Source organism: Uloborus diversus, chromosome 1 (genome assembly GCF_026930045.1).
Source record: "Uloborus diversus isolate 005 chromosome 1, Udiv.v.3.1, whole genome shotgun sequence".
NCBI lineage: Eukaryota > Metazoa > Arthropoda > Arachnida > Araneae > Uloboridae > Uloborus > Uloborus diversus.
Genome location: NC_072731.1, coordinates 241946869 through 241967792, shown reverse-complemented (window position 1 = coordinate 241967792; position 20924 = coordinate 241946869). Strand labels below are relative to the sequence as shown.

Sequence of the window (20924 nt, the reverse complement as noted above, 5' to 3'; positions counted from 1 at the left end):
TTTTGTGGGGGGGGGGGGCTCTTGCTCTTGGGGAAAGGGATGGGCACCTCTGAGTTTTTTTCTATAATATGTAGCAATTCATTTGAAACTTGGTTTCAACTTTTCAGTTAACAAACTGATCCCTTAAAATTTCTTATCTGCATTAAGCTTCTTATTCTCCATAAAAAAGAAAGGAAAAAAGCTATTTGTTTTTTAAAATTACAGCCAATTGAAACACACAATGAAAAATAATTTATTTTGCATACATTTTAAAACAGAGACATTACATAACATATAAGAAAATGCTAACAGTTTCACACACATTTTAAACAATGAAAATGCTTATGATATTTTAAAAGCTAGTCATATCAGTATGAGCCCATACTCCAACAATGAACATTTCAATATCACATTCATCTTGACCTCTAATGATGCGAAAATATCCACCTTCTCCCCATTCTTCACCCCATGAATTGGCACAGAGCTTGGAAGAGGGAAAAAAAAAGAGCTATTACAAGTTAGTCACTGGTATTAAGCTTAAAGTGAGAACTTTGTCAAATCAAATATAACACTAAAGAATATGATTAACATCATTTTTTCATACATTTGTTATTAACCTTGTACACAGGTGGGTATTTCAAAACAATAGGGTACACTGCAGGCTTAATTTAAAAAATGACTTATTAAGCAAACTTTTGTTGTTACTCATGCAAAAGTCTTCCCAATTTTCTTCTTTCAATGTTGGCAGCTATGGATTTCCAAACAATTTCCAAATTCTTCAACCGAAGGTTCAGGTGCCTGACCGAAGTTCGAATCTACGTGTGAATATGAATTCTTTGTTGAAAGATCTGTTTGCTTAAGCTTTGCGAAAATTTTTTTTACACTATTGTCTTCAACTCAAATGAGGGATAAAAGTACTGTTTGCTTCTGCTTTGCCAAACATTTTTTTACACTATTGTCTTCAACTCAAATGAGGGATTAAAGTACTAAATTGGTTCATTATCCCTAAAATTTCCCTTCTTGAACTCTGAAAAAACTATGCTAGTTGATTGCTTGAGCTTATATTGGTGTACAATTATGTGTGTGTTCCATAGTTTGAACACATTAAAATGGTGTTTAATGCTGTTGATTAATGTCCCTCTTACGATAAACTAAATAGCGCTTACGTTTGTCGCATATTGAGGGACCTTATTTAATATTTTTCTTTTGTCAGGATGCTTATTATTTTTTTTTTGAACATGCTTAAATTTCTTCATTAGTTAGTTAAATTAATAAAGTCATAACAAGTAATGGGCATCATCTATGACACACAATTCGACTCTCTTTATAAATTGTTGTTGTTGTTACTTATGGCACTCGGGAACCCGAGCCCGAGTAGCAATGCTACTCGATTTTAAGTCAAAAGGGTACTGGCTTCCGTTTTAATCGAGCACCTATTTCTAGGTGGAAGTCCGATTTGGCTCAGACAACACAATAGATCGCAGCACCATCTACGGATAGTTCGATAATTTAGAACCAGACCAGAACCAAATAACTTTGTGGTCTAGCACCCCCAAAGGTATCGTTTCACTTGGTGGACATTGTGACCATGAACGAGCATATTTAACGTCACCCAGTCACCATTAATGACGACAGTGGATCTTCGACCAGTGAGAATCAAACCCAAGACCTTCCGGTTACAAGTCCGATGCTTTACCGATCAGGCCACCTGGGCCCGCTTCATGAACAAAACACTTTTATTTGATGTGTCTTATTCACAACGTTGAGAAGATACGTAAAACTTGTCTAGAACGATACTGTTGGGACCTAAGAAATGTTGTTGACAGGTTATCGTTATATACAGTTTGATTATTTATGCTGCCATTTTGCTGGGACCAAGGAAAATATCGTTTCATTCATGTTTATTGTTATAGACAGAATTGTTATAGAGAGGTTTCTCTGTACAGAGAAACCTCTCCATAATTCCGAAAAATTGGGAAGTGAAATTTTTAACTTGCATTGTTAGTTTATAAAACTATGTGCTTGTTGTATTCAATACACTTCTAACAAAATGCAAGAATGAAGAATCACAGACTGCATTGTGTACTTGTTTTAACAGTAATATAAATAGTTACTTTTAAACAACTTTCAAAATCAACTCATTAAATTGCTAATTATACAAGTTGAGCAAAATGCATAGTTGATAACGAATTTTCTTACCCAATATTTGAGGTTCTTTCCATCAATAATATCTTCTCCCCAACTGAAATATAAATTGAGACAGATATTTATGATATGCATGAATTTAATTAAAATAGATACAGTGAAATTCCGTTTACAACGAATACCAATACAACGAAATTTCCGTTTCAACAAACTACATTTTCAGTCCTATATAGCTGCCATTACATTATTTAAATTTCATTACAACGAAATTCCCGTTACAACGAACACAATTTTCGGTCCCTTGGAGTTCGTTGTAACGGGATTCCACTGTATAACACATTACAGTTTGAAAAGAACAAGTTTCTCCTAACAGCAAAGAAACCCTTCTGGTTTATGTGACTGATACAAACCATTTAAAATTTTTGATTACGTACGTTGAGTAGATTTTGAAATGTAAAGAAATTAAAAAGAAAAAAAAAGAGCACCATTACTAACCCCAAAATCCTGACAGAATGCCAGTCTTGCTGCCTAAAAGGTTCTGAAAGAGATGCTGTGAGTGATGGCTCATGGCGGTAGATTCCATTTTTATATAAGAAAAATTCGGGTTGTACCCTGAATGTAGCTAAAATGAAGAAAAAATGTGATTAGTTTAATAAATTGTTATGCATGCAACTGAAATGAAAAACAGGGATCAAGTTACGAGCATATTATCAATATGATATCGTCGATGCAAACTACTGGCCATTGAAGTGTCTCAGCTTTGTGCATTAAAAAACGGCTGCAAATACAACTGAGATCGAATGCAGTGGTGCAACTAGAAGGGGCCCACAAGGTTCGGGCCCCCTTCAAATGCTGAGCCGAATGTTTTTCAAAAGTATTCTTTCTTATTGAACAAAGGAAAAGAACACTTTGTGGGAAACAAACTAATTTCAATACTGAGAAAAAGTTGTAAGAAAAAATTTTAATTTCTGCAAATAGAAATGTTTAAATTAAAAATCTTCAACAGTTCCGGTATTGGTTCGGTCATCACCTCTCTCATCTATTTGTTTAATTTTCACTCCCTTTTTTTTAAATCTAGTTCTGAAAGTAAAAAATTATTTAAAACGGTCTTCGTTTTCGGGGCTTAAATTTCGCAAAAACTCCGAGGGAGAGCCCCGAACACGTTGTGCTAAAACAATGTCAACATTCATCTAAACTTGTGTTTTTGGAGCTGCGATTTCGAAAAATAATGAGTCCCCTAGCGTTGTTACAAATACACTCATGTTTGTGAAAATTGCAACACCAAGAAGGAATTATGTAAATGAACTGAAATTCACAAGAAATGTATAATAGCAGTACAAGATATGCAAATGATTAGAATTACAGAGACATCACGCATGCGTGGACCAAGTTACGCACTCTGAACTGCGGCGTAGACTGTATATAAAGGGCTGTAAAGGTTTTTTGGAATCTGTATGATTATCTGCCGATGGTACATGTTTCTCTAGTACTCACTGTGCCTTATCCAAAACGCAGAGCGTCATATGAACGAGTAACGGAGTTCGAATGGAGTTGCATGATCGGCAGGCGTGAGAGTGAACTTACGTATAGAGAAATCAGTGCCCGCACGTGGCGTAATGCCTCAACTGTGATGCTTATTGGTAAAAGATGGACAGAGGACGATGAAATTAGCTCAAGGGCCTGCACCAGTCCATGCAACTGAACGACGCCACAGGATTCTCGACACCTCTCCTACCCAGCTGTGATGGATCGTATATCGTCCTTTCGTACGATAGCACAACGTTGGAATATGGCTACAGGTGTCACACTTGCTGCATCCATAGTTCGTCGACGTCTGCTGCTCCAGGGCCTGCATGCAAGGATTTTCTTAAGCAGGCATCCCTTTACCCTCAATCATTGCCGCTTCCGCCTTCAATGGGCACACCAATACACTCAATGGTATGCGAACTAGCAACAGGTCGTCTTCTCGGATGAGTACAGATTTAATCTGCACTATAACGATGGATGTGTAAGCGTCAGACATTACACATGGTACCGTCAACTCCCAGAGTGTGTAATCTGACGTCATACCGGCATAACGCCAGGCGTCATGGTCTGAAGTGCCATTGAATATAAAGGGCAGTCCCATTTATTCCGAATTATAGATAACCTCAATAGCGCGCGTACTTCAGGGACGCATTGACGCCGGAGGTATTACCGTTTCTTCAGAGCATTCCCGAAGCAGTGTTTCATAAGGACAATGCACGTTCACATGTCGCACGTAACGTACAAGTATCCTTCGGTGCACGATAGGTTCCGCTACTTCCTTGGCCCGTCCTTTCTCCGGATATAACGCCCGTGAAGCATGTCTCGGATTGCGTTGGCCGGAGACTCGCCCATGTGTCTCGTCCGGTAGTTGGTACGAATGAACTTTGGCTTCAGTTTGAAGCCATATGAAATGCTGTTCTCAACTGTGACATTCAGCACCTCTATGATTTGATGCCAAAACGTGTACAGGCTCGCATAGCTGCGCGGGGTAGCTACATTCAAATTTAATTTATGCCAGTTATTTTTATTTCATTGATCTGTTATTTTGATCGTTTATTTGTAGCACTATGAGTAATAATATGTGCAGTAAATTTTATTCCTTTCCAGTGAGTCTTTCATGTTGTTGAAATTTTCACAAACATGAGTGTATGATCCTCAGTATCGTTTTTATGACTTCCAATTTTGAAAACTTCTCCCCGAAGAATCCCCAAACCTCCTGACATTATCGTCAAATATTGTCAAATATTGGGTTAAAACTACCATTTCTAAAAATTTAGGGAGGTGAACTTCCGAAATCATGTTTAATTCAGATCACATAAAGTTCACATAAATATTTTAAATTTAATTTGCAGTAACGTTTGCGAATAGAATTCAGGAATTATTACTAGAATAATATATATATATATATGTATATAATTCAAATTTTAAAGCTTGAAACATCTAATAGTTGATTGTCCGTATTTTGTAACGCCATAGTTTCATATATATAACAGAATTTTCTAGCAGATGGATGAAAAAATTATGAAAGAAAGAGACCGGGAAATCATGAGAGAGAGAGAGAATGATGAAGGAGTAGTTGATTGCAACGAGTTATAAATTTATAGAATTTTAGAAAAGCAACTTACCTTGGACAGGTCCATTAAAATAAATTTCTCTCATTATTTCTTCCTCCTGTTAAGAAAATTTCAATTAGATTTAAAATACAGATTTTTTCTCTCAATTACTTGCTTCTAGATTAAAGTAAGATTCAAGATACGAAATTGTTTTCAATGATTTTTAATCTGAATAAAAGATTACTCTGTTTTGAAACTCATGGATCAGATTCAAATCTATTTGACCTAACTGTAACAGGACTTACTTTAGGACCAACTCTGTAGGGTGGTGTTGAAAAGTAAACTTTTCCCTCTCCACCTGTAGGGCATCGGACTTTATCTGAGCGGCCGTTAGTGAAAGGACATTTCGTATCTTCTCTCCCAGTATAAGGGAAACAAGTTCCTGTTGTAACTCTGAAAATATAACAAGTATAAATAGACATGCAGAATAAGTAATACTCTCTCTGCCCCAAGTTAATTACTGCATTTGAATACTTTTGTACTGTTTATTAAGGGGTATCACACGACCCCTCAAGGAAAATAACGTGCCCCCTCAAATCCTACACCCCCCCCCAGAACGAGGCCCCCACACTAAATGATATCAAAATCTTCTAAAGTTGATCTCTTGCAGGGGCGACCCGACGAGAGGTCACGGGAGGTCGCTGTGAACTCTCAAAAACTTCCTTATTGGGCAAATTTTATTTGACGATTCAGAAAATTTAGGGACTATTTTCAATTTTTAAATGCCCGTATGTCCATCTTCATCTGATGTAGTGTGCATACCCTTATTTTATCATTCGGTAAGATTCGGTAGAGTTCTGTTCGGTAAATTGGGAATTTCTGCCCTCCCAAAAATTTACGTTCGGAGCACCCCTGATCCCTTGCATAAAAAATTCAACGGCATACTCTGCACCATGGACGTCACCCCGTCGTAGGCACCCCTAGATTATGGACCATGGTGATTTTATGAATTTGTGTAAACAGTTTTTTTCGGCATATCACGGTGCTATGCTATTAATTTACTTTCCAAGCATTCCTTCAGTAAGTCAGGAGGGCTGCTCCGATGGGAGATCACATTAGGGCACTATATGACTTCACAAATTTTCCTTTGTGAAAAGTGTGCCTTGTTCCAAATTTTCCTACAAATCCTCCTCCCACAAATTGAACGTTTTGTATCAAGTTCGTCACATTTGGAGACAAAATGGCATTATTGCAACTTTTAAATGTCCGATTGTCCCTTTCATTAGATGTATTTATGTATGCATACTCGTATTTTATCATTCGGCAAATTGGAAATTTCCGCCCTTCGAAAAATTTAAGTTCGGGGATGTAAGTCAGTACCATATTAATTTAAAAAAAAAGAGCTAAGCTTCGCCACTTTTTGTAAATACTCTACCACCAGTATACCATAAGATCAGTTTGCTTTCTAAGGAATCTACGATTCATTAGCTAGAAGCATATATGCGATCACTAATGGAAGAGTCCTAACGAAATGAAGGTTGCTTAGTGGACAAACCCTGCATTTTTGAAACCAATATGGTTTGTTTTTTTAAAGAGGTTATGAATGGTATATATATATTGTCGATTAATAGCATAACATTTTGAAATCTCTGGAAAAAGTTTAAACTAAATCATTAGTTTAAATATTAATACATCAATATTCAAGTGTAGATACTAATTTCGGCATAAATTTTCAATATAAATTTAGCGACTAATTACGGAACGGAGGTAGTAGTAATAATAATAATAACATGTAGTTCGAATGCTCAAGCTAGACCAGGATTTAGGCAGCAGAGATACGATATTACTGTTATCTCTATCAGAAATGAAGATATTAGAAGTAGCACTTTAAATGGTTAAACCCATGTGAAAAGATCAACGAATATCGCATTGATTCGAACGATCATATCCAACGTTTGACTCGAGGATGACAACGGCGCCAGAGGTGCCCGATGGGAGATCACGGAAGGCCACTGTGACCTCCCTAAATTATTTCTGTTACAGGGCCCGTTTAAGCCAGGCTGATGATCCTGGTATGATTTAACGGCCCTATCACAAGGAAATCTGCACATTTAAAAGTAGAAGTTAAAAAGAAAAGAAAGAAAGGAGTTTTCCCTAACTTAGTGCCCCTAAATTTGCATTGCCTAGGGCAGGGGCGGCAAATAGGGGGGTCAAGAGGGGGCGGTCGCACCCCCAAATTTTTTGAGCAGAATGATAGAAAATGGGTGAATTCAATTTATGTGAGTCGGAAATCAATGTTCATTAAAAAAAAATCTCACTGGTTCTTAGTAACTATTTGATGAAACTCTCAACACATTTTCAGACTGGAAAAAGGGTTTTTCGTTATTTGTATGATGACTTAGAAATTCATGAAGTATTTTCCGGCCCTTTCAAAACAGAGAAAATTGATAAAGAACCATGGTTAATTTTAACTAAAGAAGACATTTCCTCATATAGGCTAAATATTTCATACTTCTGTGCCCAGTATGGTGTGTCCAATATAAGAGGCTCGTGCAAAGTGGTGTGGCTGCAAGGTTTTCGTAAGAAAATTCCTTGATATTTTACATTCACATTTACGCTCTATTTTTAAGTGTATGGTTTAATGAGTGTTCATCGCTTTCTTCTGCTAGAAACACGTTCCAGCTGCTCAATGCATTATATGCTTTCATAGAAACTTCTTAAAAATGCGTGTGATTATTGAATAAAAAAACATATCAACAAATACCTTTTATGAGGCTCTATAATTATGCAATCTCGGAGTGACACAAGATGGTCTTCAAGAGTTAAAACCATAAAAAGATTTCTTTATAACTTCAAAGCAGTGATTTGACGACCGGAAGAATTATTGCAAAATGATTCTTTCAATGGTGAAAAAGCTCATGCCCTTTTTCATGTATGGACTTCGTTTGAATTTTTATTCAATTTGTTTGTATTGAAGAACGTTTTTGAAAAATGCTTTACTCTATCAAAACATCTTCAGTCCGCTACGCTTAATTTTCGGACTATTCAAACCACAGTTCAATCTATCATTGATCTGTGCACCATACTACTATAGTTCAATCTATAATTGAAACTGAAAATGGATTTTACATAGATGTATATTTCAATCCATCGTGAAACTTTTCAAAAAAAAAAAAAAAAAATCTACCTCCGAGCCACTTTTAAAAAGGCGCAAAAGAAAAAAAAAAAAAAGTGACAAAAATCCACATGATGATGTGAAGTCAAACATTGATTTTTCAATATTTTGTATGAAGTAATAGATTCAGTTTTGAATGAAATTAACACAAGATTTGATGATAATTATTTTTCTGTATGGTTGGCTCTATATTATCTGGATTGGATTTTGAAAACGAAAAATAAAATGTTTCAGTTATGAGTAAAATTTTTAGCATGAGGCAGGAAAAATTACAAGCAATATACCTAAAAACTAGTTACACATCCAGAGACTACAGTTTGTCCTTGTAATGGACTCATCAGTCTGAAATAGTGAATAACAGGGATGGAGGCAGATGACGTCTCATTGAAGCTGAGAGCGCCCACGAGACTAGATTATTCAATGATGAAAAATTAAGCCCCTAACAATTTTTGAAGCTGCCTGAGTGATTTTGAAGAGCAAGTTATAAAAAGAGTTTTCATACATAACTTTGTTACTTTAATTGTTTTTCAACTATTCCAATCAGCTCAGCTAGTAGAGAAAGATTTTTTTTTTGTCTCAGGAGATTAGAGACTTATTTTCAAAGCACAATGGGCAAAAAAAAAAAAATCTATTTAGCTGTACTGGCAAAACACAACGGCACTGGGCACTGATAAATTAGTAACACGATTCCCTGCTCTCCCGAATTCCAAAAATCATGCACTAAAACTTTTCCAAAAGGTATAAAAACTTTAGTATCGAGATGTTTTGTATGGTAACTTATTAGAAAGTGAATCAAAATTTTAATTGTTTCTAAACACTAATTTTTATTCGTATTAAACCAATTTTTTGACTACTTCCTGTTACCTAATGTGTGTTTGGGACCGCACTGTGGTAATACATATTAAACTCGACCCCCCAAATGAAATGCTGAAATGCCGCCCCTGGCCTAGGGTCCACGGATCTGCAGGACCGTGTGTTAATCGGGCCCTGCGCAGTTAGCACCGATTCTCTGACGATTCGGCAAATCTGCAGACAATAGGAAATGACTTATGATATCTATTTTTATAAGAAGTAAGTATGCATGTAAGCTCGTATTTTATCATTCGGTAAAACATTCCCCTCCTAAAAATTTTAAGGTTTGGGACGCCTCTGTTTTTAGCTACCACTTTTTTTTTGTGATGATTCAGTTAACTATTTCTTGAAAAAATAAGACAACGAATATTTGATAATAATAATTATCAAACCTTTTTTTTCAACAAATCAAAAATATGTTTTTTAACCTTTCAGTTATAAAAAAATCTTGTTTAGTGTACTATAACAGTATTTTCAAACCGAAAGTGGTTGCATCCGTTGTATTTATCCCAAAATGTCAGTTTTATTTTGTTACATGCAAGTGTTGTTGATATACTCAAACTTAAAATTTATTTTAGTTTTAAGTAAAGTTTTGGAACAAAATCATAAAAAGTATAACTTGTTTCTGACGCGCTAGAAAACTGAGTTATGACTAAGCTACTTCAATAATAAATATCCGACCACTTTGTTCTTTATTTTACAACAGGAATTCTAACCCGCCAACTTCCGGTAACAAACTGACTTTCTTGCTGATAAATGCATTGTATATGAGCATCAGCCTATGAGCGTAAAATTTTCGTTCTTTAGTCGGGTCGCAAGCAAAACACGTAATGGTTTCGGTCTTGCTTACACTTACGTTCTTAATCAGTCAGTAACACTCGACGACCATTAACTTATCTTTGGGCACTTGAATGAAGCAGCCAGCAAGGCGAATGGCTTATTGAGGCATCTTGTTGATTTTTCGGTGCGCCCAACTTAAAAATAGCATGAAGTCACGAGAGGTCATTGTGACCTTTCAAAATGTGGTAAATTTTGTCTGACGATTCGGCAAAATTGTCATCATTCGGAAAAATTTGGAATTCTTTTTGGCAACATTATTATCATTCGGAAAATTTTGGAGTTCTTTTAGGAAACATTATCATCATTCGGAAAAAATTGGAGTTCTTTTAGGAAGCATTATCATCATTCTGAAAAATTTGGAGTTATTTTCGGAAAAATTTGGAGTTCCATTCGGCAAATTGAGAATTTCTGCCCTCCCCAAATTCAATTTCGTGAAGTCCCACAGTGAGGCGAAAACACCAAAAAGCGCTTATAAATGTTTTATTCCCCCTACATTCAACCGATTGAGGATTATAAATTTGCACAAGCCTACCTCTTAGGCAATCAGAACTGGAATTTTAGTTTTTCGTCCACTACAAAGCTAAAGGGAGCCTTTAGAAAGTTGAAGAACCATGAGCGCAGGAATTAAAAAAAAAAAAAAAATGCTTTCAAGCAGTCTACAATTTTTTTCTTATTAAAGGCGTGTATATTCAATTTCTCTCATGTCCAAGGATAGTAATAGGACGAAAAAAATGAATAATCGAATTCTCGAACCGAAAATCGGTTTTGATCATCAGTACCGAAAACTTGGGAGAATTCAAGGTTATTCAAAACACTTTACAGAAAAAATGTCCTCTTATGTCCTCTTAGAAATTAAAATATTAATTAGTCATCAGTGATCTGTAGAAAGACTCTGAAATGGAATTAGCTGCGAAAAACCTGCGAACTTTGGACCCTGAGCCCAAACAAATCGTAAAAACTCCATAATAACATGCCTGTGTAAACAAACAAGCGAGAGAGGTTTAAAAACATTTTTAAGTACAACTTTGGCGCCCCACGGTGCGCCCCTGCAATGACCTCATAATTATTTTACTATATTCATGACTAGAAAAAGAAGCAACTTTTCACATGAGGGGCATAACAATACAAGTAATTCCATGCAATTTTAATCACGCTGAAATCGAAAATTAGAAAGTTAATGTTCTTGAAAAGTCGATTGCTTATTTAAATTTCATTCTTCTTTTCTTCATTAACAGCAACTTTTTGACCTAACAGGAGGTAACACACCCTGTTGTTAGTAAAAGAAGACAGGAGCATAAAACTTCTGATTGGAATAAATAAATTTTTCACTAAAACAAAAATCGGACATGACGGGAGTTCTCTTGAATGCAGCTCTGAAGCAAAGAAAGCGCCATTTTTCGTCACGAAACTTTCATTTTGGAGGAAAGAAAGCTTTTCTTAAAGCAAAGCGTCAGTATGCCTGCACATAAAATGTCCTCATTTTAGATGAAACAGGAAGAACTTGGAGACTAAAAATCAGGGTTGGCAAAAACCCGGGTTTTTTTAAAAAAGCCCATGGACCCAGGGTTTTTTGGGTTTTTTTAAATAAAACCCAAAAAAACCCAACTAAAGCTGGGTTTTAAAAAGAAATGTGGGTTTTTTTGTCTTTTTTTAGGGAAAATGTGGGGTACTTGTAGCATATTGTAGCGTAAGTATATGGACAAAGTGCAAAAATTATCTTCGGGTAAAAAGCTGTAAAACTAGTTAAAATTCAGCATTTTCTGAAGAAAAGTATAAAAGGCGAAAAAACCCAAGAATGTTAAAGTTTCAGATTTTTTAATTTTCATTATTACCAACAGTTAAGGCAAAGTTACTTCTCGAGTGATAAAATCTATTGTTCGTTTTTAATTGCTACATTTTTTTTTTTGCATTTTACCTTTATAGTATTTTATTTTGTTATGCAAAACTACTGTAGAACCTCAATTAGTTTAAATCCCTTTTTACTGAATTCCAGCTTAATCAAGACATTTCTTTGAAATTTATGTTGCCTGTTTTTCTATTTCTGTGTACAGGGTAAGAAATATTAAACTTTTTTTTGTAAAATAATGAAAATACTGTACCTGTTCTGTTTTCTGTCAACCGTTTGAAAAATCTGTTTTTTTCTAAAAAATATACCTTGTGTTTATTCGAGATTTGTGACGTGTTGGTTAGTAGAAAATAATTTACATCAAAGCCTTTTAACTAGAGTAGTTTCCTCTGTAACAATCTACAGATATTGAGAAAATCAGACGTGACAGGACTTGGTCAAGATAATTTGAGTTATTTATTGACGTGTTAAAGAAAAAGTTAAATACATTTATTTAAAATCTTTGAAGTATATTTTTAATGCCGTTAAGTGTTAAGAAATACTATTAAAACTCAAAATTCATTTTTTATCTTCATTGTCTGTGGTGAAGAACAAATAAAAAAGAAGTTTAAATTGTGAAAGTATTTAAATTAATTAATTTTTTTCAAAAACAACTCAGAAAATTTAAAAAAACCCAAAAAGTGGGCTAAATAATGGGTTTTTTTTAATGGGTTTTTTGAAAAAACCCATTGGGTCCAACCCAATTGGGTCCAATGCGGCCAACCCTGCTAAAAATTGCACCCAACTCAAAGCACATTGATGACACGCGTATTCCACACAAAGGAGAAACGCAAGTTCGAAAAAAAGTTATCTCCCTTACTGGAACTTTTTTTTTTTCAATAACAAAATAATCTTCATACAAATAACTGCGTAAATAGTATCGTGCCTTTAGTGAGCTAGTTAATATATATGTTTATAGCAAGAATACCAGATCGGTTGGAGGAGTCAAGTGAGAAAGAAAATTGGTTTCAAGTTAACTTGAGTAAAAGGAGCTTTTGAAAGAGAGAATTAATTGTCTTACTTTATCTAACCTCGAAATGAGAAAATTCTGTAAAACAGAGGTGCACATCTATGAGGTATTTAGAGTAATATAATAATATTAGAAGTCACAGGTTTTGCAAAACTGTACAGACTATTCTGTATAGTAGTATGAAACATCAGAATAAACTAAATGTGCTGTTTTCGATTTTTTTTTTGCCTAAAATAAATAATTAAATAAAAGGAAGAAAAAGCACTTTGCGATTTTTACAAATTTCAATGAGTAATAATTTAAGAAAGAATTCTTAAAACATTTCTAAAAACAATAAAATGAATATTTCTTCATAACTTTTATTTTTGAAACACACTCGAGTTTTATTTTTCCCATCTGTTTTATAATTTCATACTGGAACTGGAAGTTTAATGATGCTAGAAACTGCCAACGTATGTCTTACTGAAACAAACCATTCCGATAGTTGCAATTAAAAAAAGTAATTTTAGTAATAAGTAAAATAAAAAAAGTTACCCTTTCTTCCTCAAGAAGTACCAAGCTTTATCTAGATGTCCTCCGTGGCAGGCTCTCTGGCCTCTTCTCTGGCACGATAGCAGATGTTGCGGCGATAGTTCCAACTTTTCCATTCCGAGGGATTCAATGGCAAGTCGATCCGACGACATAGCTAAAATAGAATGAGTAACAATAAATTATTTTACCTGCACAGTTAGTATTTTACTTAAAAATTACTTTACTGAAAATACCATGCCTTGCCTTCAATCTTCGAGTTTAAAAGGACCATTGCTTCGGTCACTCGTCTGGTCAGTGCTAATTCTGTATTAGCTACCAGTTTGTTTGGCACTCTTGGCTTCCTTACGAGGTTTTCCACCTCCAGCTCAGTCACTTCTAATTCCGGGCTGATGAGTGCTAATAAGCACGAAACTGCAGTCCTCGGAAGGAATGACTGAGCTGGTGGTGTATTTTATGTATTTTTGCACAGGGTTTGTTCTACTCGAATCGGTTTTATCCCAATCGCGACGGTTCTACCCCAAAAATTACTAGAGTAAATAAGAATCTACGCCTTAACCCTTTCACTTCCAACGTTTTTTCTGAAAAAAATCTCTCAGTGGTACAAAAGTATTGATTGAAAGTGCAATCAAACGACAACTTATTTTTAGTCAATCTATCCCATATAGAGGCATCTGAAACTTCCTGTTGGGTTTCTCAACCTCTGATCGACGGATCAACATCCAGAGATGATTATCTGTCTGCGTTAAAAAAAAAAAAATTCTTCATTTAAAAAAATAGATAAATAAATTCATTTATTAATGAAAATAAACACTTAAATAAGGTAATTAAATAAATACCATCAGAACGTTTTGTACGATAATTTTTACATTAAATTTGAGATGACTTTTTATAATTTTCTGTGATTTTTCTCAAAACGTCATTTATTTACGTATACTAACCAGAATAATTCACTATTTTTACATCACAATTTTTGTAAATAAATCATACTAAAAATCTAAAAATTAACTAATGTTACAGTTCTTTGCTACCTAATCAAGTTCTTGTTTGTTAAAGAAATAAATAAACCTTATCGATCTTTGGAAGTTTTTCATGAATTTTTACCGGTCCCGAAGTCAAAAATAGCTAAGAAATGCAGGCGATCTATATATCCCGGTGTTAGTGAAAGGGGTAAGTTTGTTGTATTTTAAACATCGACATAATGTTTCACTATTTCTTTGAATTCAGAGTGATAAAATTTATATTATGTGTCATCTTCAGTTTCTCTCTCTCTCTATATATAGATATAGTACCAGTTTTAAGATAAATTTGAAACATGGTATAACCTGAGTTAATTAACTCATAGTAAGGTTATGCCAAACGTATTCAAATCTTTGTAAACAAAACTCTCTCTCTATATATAGATATAGTACCAGTTTTAAGATAAATTTGAAACATGGTATAACCCGAGTTAATTAACTCATAGTAAGGTTATGCCAAACGTATTCAAATCTTTGTAAACAAAATTAAATATTCTTTAATTAACTTAATTACCTGTTGTAGAAAATGCCCACGAAGAGGCGCAGTCTCCTTGATCTCTAATGGGTGTAATCAAACTCCGCCATTTTTGTCGAGAATCAAACGTTTGTGGCAATGGACCATTTGTTATTTGATGGATTTCTGTCATTTCCATTGTCTGAAAATAAGTAAATTCTATATTTAAGGGTTAATGTCTTTTTGCAGCTCGAGAAAATAGTTAAAACTGGATTTTGTGAAGTTGCACCACATACATTTCTTTCAGTGTAGAAGAAACATTTATTTAATCGATATTTCAGTCGAACTCGCACATATAACAAAGTACTGACCCGGATTTAGTGAGGAAATGAGAAAGATTTATGTGTACAATGTTAAGTATGTGGAAGCATGACTTGCTTTTAACGAGTAAACCCTACTTAAAGCGAATAATATTTTATGAGTCATGCAATTTCTATTAACTTCTAGCTCAGCTTGTTCTTTCTTGGAAAATTTCTTCAACACTCCGAAGTAAACTAAAAGTTACTGATGTATCATAAATCCTAAGAGCATGTGATAATTTTTTTTTTTTAAATTTGTGGTGTAGAAAAGTACTTGAAAATTATATATTTGGTGGCGGAGAATATTATCACTTTTCTAAATATACCTCGGGCGATATTGTAGCTCAAATTCAAGTCAATGCAGATGAAAATGATAGTGAAAATGACTACGATAGCGACAAATGTGAACAATTTGAAGCTGAAGAACCATCAATATACCCAATGGCTTTTAGTGCGCAGAAAAACGTCAACCATTTTCGAAGGAATAGGGGGGCAAATGAGGATGATTTTCAGGCCATGAGTATTCTCCGAAAAATATAACACAAGAAAGAGACAATAAGACAATTCAAAGCAAATAAACCGACATATTTGATTCTGTACAGAAAAAAGCAAGTATAAAAGGATTTTTATGACTTTTTTCACGAACTTTTTTTAACGAGCACTCAGATATAACAAACAAATATCATGTCCCCTTCGCGCTCATTTTAGCAAGTTTGACTGTATTATGTAATGACATATATTTACAGTTTAAAATCTATAGTACGAGGGCAAACCAAAAAGTCTTTGCGCCTATTTTTTAAGCCAAAATATGGCTGGGAATAGAAAACGAATATATACATTCCCAGCAGTGACCGTTTCTTTAACCGTACCAGCCGTATCTGCTTTTTGCTCGGAAGAACGGAGCTGCTATCAGTCATTTAAGATGACGGTCCGTCTTCAGGCGTCCACAGCTTATGAGCAGCGAAGTGTTATTCGTTTTCTATGGAGCAAAAAAGACAAACGCCCCTTGTGTCTCTCCAAGTATGTCTCCAAGAGAGACACTTTTCCCCGTGTGTGGGGAGCATTTCGCTGCGAATTGGTATTTACGTTTGTCCCTTGCTCCATAGAAAATGAATAACTCTTCGCTGCTCATAAGTTGTGGACGTCTGAAGAACGACCGTCATCTTAAATGACTGATAGCAGCTCCGCTCTTCCGAGTAAAAAGCAGATACGGCCGATGCGGTTAAAGGAACTGTTACTGCTGGGAATGTACATGTTCGTTTTGTTTTCCCAGCCATATTTTGGCTTAAAAAAATAGACGCAAAGACTTTTTGATTTGCACTCGTATCATAGTGCAACTTGTATTTTAGCGGAATGCTTACCGTTCTAATAGGTTTGAATGTTCCTAAACGATGTTTTATACCATCATTCAATGTTTTTCCCCACAAAAAGGAATAGTTTCCTGCTTGCCACCTGAAAAATATTTAACGTATACTTTCAAATAGATTTGTATGGCAGTAGTAGTTAACCATTTTAAACAAGTGCACACACACATACACGCAAACAGTGACTATCCTTTATTGGGTGGGAACATCTTTCCCACAAATGTTTGATTCGTTGTCACATAAATATTCATATTTAATTCATCCAATTATTATTGTTAATGTTTTCACTATACTATGTGAGAAGAAATAACGTTAAATTAAAAATTAAAAGAATAAATATAGAAAGGAAAATAAAACTACTTAAATGAATCATAGCTACGAACACTCTTGATCAATTCCGCGTCTCAGACAGAAAAATAAATAAATAAATAAGCAAATAAAATTCAAAATCTATGTTTTTTCTTTTTCTGGCAAGAATGTATACTTCAGTTATGTACAAAAAATCAAAAATAGAGAAGAAGAAAGGATATCATTAGCAGAATTACCCAAAACGCCCATCATTAATCGCCGTGATGAGTTCAGGCCTCACGAGACAAACATTCTGTTCACATTTGAAGTCGAACGTGAAGTCGGTCTTTTGTTGGCAAATGCTGAAGAAAAGGAAAAAAAAAAAAAAGATGAACACAACTGAAAATACTCTTACTAAATACTCCTGAATGCACGTAAAAGAATGAATTAAATTCATTCAACACTTCTGAATAAAATGAGAATCTAGAATTATTTCACTTACAAAAAAAAAAAAAAAAAAAAAAAAAAAAAAAAAAAAAAAAAAAAAACGTCCTTTAAATTTACAACATTTTTTAAGATAAAATTTGTTGGCATGTGCATGAAAAATTTCAAATTGTTATTAAAAAAAAATAAAACACATAAAGCAAATGAAAACCCTCTGCAATTCTGCAATAGTGCCGGTCATGAAGTGTAATAAATTTATACATCTCAACGATTCTTTTTCCAGTTGGAAAGATTTTTTGATTTTTTTGAGGTACATGAGTCTGCTCAACAGAAAGATACAATGTTATTGTCTCAGGTTTCTTATGACAGAATCATATTCTAATTAAGTGATTACTTTTTCAAACACTCAAATAATTTTTACGTGAAAAAAGACAAGTTATGTTTGTTATAAAGTGAACTTAATAAATTTTTATAAATTATTATGTTGTACTAAATGCCGAATGAAAAACAAACTTTTTGTGGATAAAAAAAATTGACACGTTAAAAAATGGTATTTACTGAGCACAAATAGTTTGTCAAAGAATCTGTTGCATTACGAAGTACCTAGCCCATACAATACTTGCCGAACATGAAAACGATTGTGTATAACTTTGAAAAGAGGGCGATGCGACACACACGTACCCATTCTCCTTTTACTTTCGCTATTTAGCACATATTTTTAAAGTAAAAAAGTGCGTCTGTCAATGAAGAAAATGTGGTAATTTTATTAATGTTCATTTTTATGTCTATTATTTTCGACAAATGTACTTTACATAAATCTGCGCTTTTCAAAGGAATTAGTTTTAACGAATAAATAGCTTTGTGCTAGAAAATTAAATGAATGAGTTACCAACGTTTCAATGCACAAAAACTAAATTACTGCAGACACGTGTTTCGGCGTTACAAGGAACTCCCATTTCAATGCAAAAAAGTGTGAGCTTTTGGATGAAAAGCCATCCGAGGAAAGGATTTTGGATGAAATGTTTCTTCAGATGATTTTCATCCAAAAGCTCACACTTCTTAGCATTGAAAAAGGAGTTCCTTGAAAGGCCGAAACACGTGTATGCAGTAAACTGCAATTTTAAGCAATTAAATTGTTATTTCTTTTTTACTTTTCAACACAAAGGTTTTATTCAACTTGATGATGTGCGGCATTTTTTAAGGGACAAATTTGAAAGTGTTCATATTCATTTCATACCCCGTGCTTTCGTTCTGCTTACTATTGATACATTTACCTTGTTTTCAGCGCACTTTTTCTGTAAGAAGGGTTAAAAAATAAAATATAAAATAAAATAAATAAAGAAGTACAAGCATGAAAAAAGGTTTATTATCTAGCAAAAATATCTCAAGAAACAAGGGAAGTGGAAAATGTATGCCTGTCAGTCTGTCTCTTCGACCTTCAAAAAAAAAAAATAATAATAATAATAAAAATAAATAAATAAAATAAAATAAAATGAAATAAAAATTATAAATGAAAAACATAGTTAAATTAAGAAATGTAAAATTTGAAAAATGAATAATTAAAATTAAGAAAAATGTGCTGTTGATTTCTGTTTACTATTGATACATTTGCATTGTTTTTAATGCACTTTTTCCATAAGAAAAGTTTTAAAGTAAAATATAAATAAAAATACATAAGGAAAAACAAGCATGAAAAGAGGCTTATTATCTCGCAAAAATATCTAAAAAAAAATGAAGATGTATGTTTATCAGTTTGTTTTTTCGTCCACCAAAAGTAAAAATAATAATACGTAAATAAATTAATAAATGCAAAACTTAAAAATAAATGAATAATATGAAGAAAAATGGGCTATTGATTTCTGTTTACTATTGATACATTTGCATTGTTTTTAATGCACTTTTTCCATAAGAAAAGTTTTAAAGTAAAATATAAATAAAAATACATAAGGAAAAACAAGCATGAAAAGAGGCTTATTATCTCGCAAAAATATCTAAAAAAAAATGAAGATGTATGTTTATCAGTTTGTTTTTTCGTCCACCAAAAGTAAAAATAATAATACGTAAATAAATTAATAAATGCAAAACTTAAAAATAAATGAATAATATGAAGAAAAATGGGCTATTGATTTCTGCTTACTATTGATACCTTTACCTTGTATTTAACCACTTTTTTACTAAAGAAAGGTTTATAAATAAAACATAAATAAAAATACAATGACATTACAAGTTGATAGCAAATAAAAAATAGCTGATATGAATTTCCTCTCCAGTAAATTGCTGTTCCTCCTTCACCACATTAGTTAAGATGAAGGTCTGACTAATGGTAACAAATTAAATAGATTTAGTCAAGACAGCGGAAGCAAGTCTTCCGCGTAAAGTTTTAAGGACCACAAATGAAGATAGAGCATGAGTTTGATGTTTATAATATCTAACTTAGATATTCTTATCTGTAATGTTTTTTTGTTTCAATACTGCATTGACGATCCATCACACTTTGGGTAATGGATCAAGTATTACTTGCGAGAAGTTTGCAAAAACAATCAAGTAACTAAATGCAGAAAAAAATAATAATAAAATAAAAATATATATACACATATCATTTTATACATAAAAACAATTTATTACGCAGACAGTCTTTTTTTTTTTTGAAGCCACTTGTATTTTTTGAAAATTTATAATCGTAAATTATTAAGACATACCTAAATATGTTGCTTTAAAATGCTCTGCTAACAGAATTACGAGTACATTAGCGCTGATAAAGTTAAATTGTATTGCTAATTTTAAGAAAACATTTATAGGTAGAACGAACACGATTTATAAACTTGTATGCAGTGTAGTATTGGAGGGTATACAGCTGTATATGGGGTATTTTTCCTGGTTTCTTTTGAAAAATAGCGAACATCCACTGGTTTTTATTGTATTTGATATTTTATTTTACTGATTAAAAATAAAAAACTGTCACTTGAAAAATATCAAACAGCAGTATCTGAGAGACATATATTCTATATTTCTAATTTAATTCCTATCATTTACTTTTAATTACGTATAAAAAGTTCAGCAATGTGGGGAAACTGAACTTGGGGTTTATCGCGAAGGCTTTGCAGGTCCTAATCACAGCATTGCATTGCTGTCAGGTTAGGTTTGCCCCAACTTTTGATGAATTTGTGGCGCGTATTGCATCTACATGGGGAATATTTTAAGTGAAATATTTTTTTCTACCCTTTTTTACTTCCTTTTACAAAAAAGGAAGTATTGTATTCGCGAAAAAAATTTCACTCAAAAATCGACCTTAATTTCCATTTTGCTCACCCCCGAATGAATGTTGAGTTTTTTTTTTCGACTCGACCACACGTGGATAAGTGCCTAAGAACGTATAGACACGCGAAATATCCACTTTGACAATTCCCGAGTTAATTACAACGAATTTTCTCGTGACGTCTGTATGTACGTCGTGCACCTCCCCTTTTGGTTGCATTCGGGTGGTTCTAAAGGGGTCTTTTGCCCCTCTTTGGGGGGAAATCATTGTTAATTTCGATGTGAAC

The 20924-nt window shown here is 33.7% G+C and overlaps 1 protein-coding gene across 1 annotated transcript in view; it reads right to left on the bottom strand.

Annotated features, from left to right (window-relative positions):
- Positions 1–212: 212 nt before the first annotated feature.
- Positions 213–20924, bottom strand: part of LOC129234214 (tubulointerstitial nephritis antigen-like) — a 74504-nt gene continuing 53792 nt past the window's right edge. Inside the window, exons 3-11 of the mRNA XM_054868137.1 lie at positions 17196–17300; positions 16648–16738; positions 14988–15129; positions 13461–13611; positions 5510–5657; positions 5277–5322; positions 2620–2746; positions 2179–2221; positions 213–463 (exon numbers count right to left, since the gene is read on the bottom strand). Of these exons, the coding sequence (XP_054724112.1) occupies positions 332–463; positions 2179–2221; positions 2620–2746; positions 5277–5322; positions 5510–5657; positions 13461–13611; positions 14988–15129; positions 16648–16738; positions 17196–17300 (985 nt within the window). The 3' untranslated portion in view covers positions 213–331. The remainder of the gene's footprint in view (positions 464–2178; positions 2222–2619; positions 2747–5276; positions 5323–5509; positions 5658–13460; positions 13612–14987; positions 15130–16647; positions 16739–17195; positions 17301–20924) is intronic.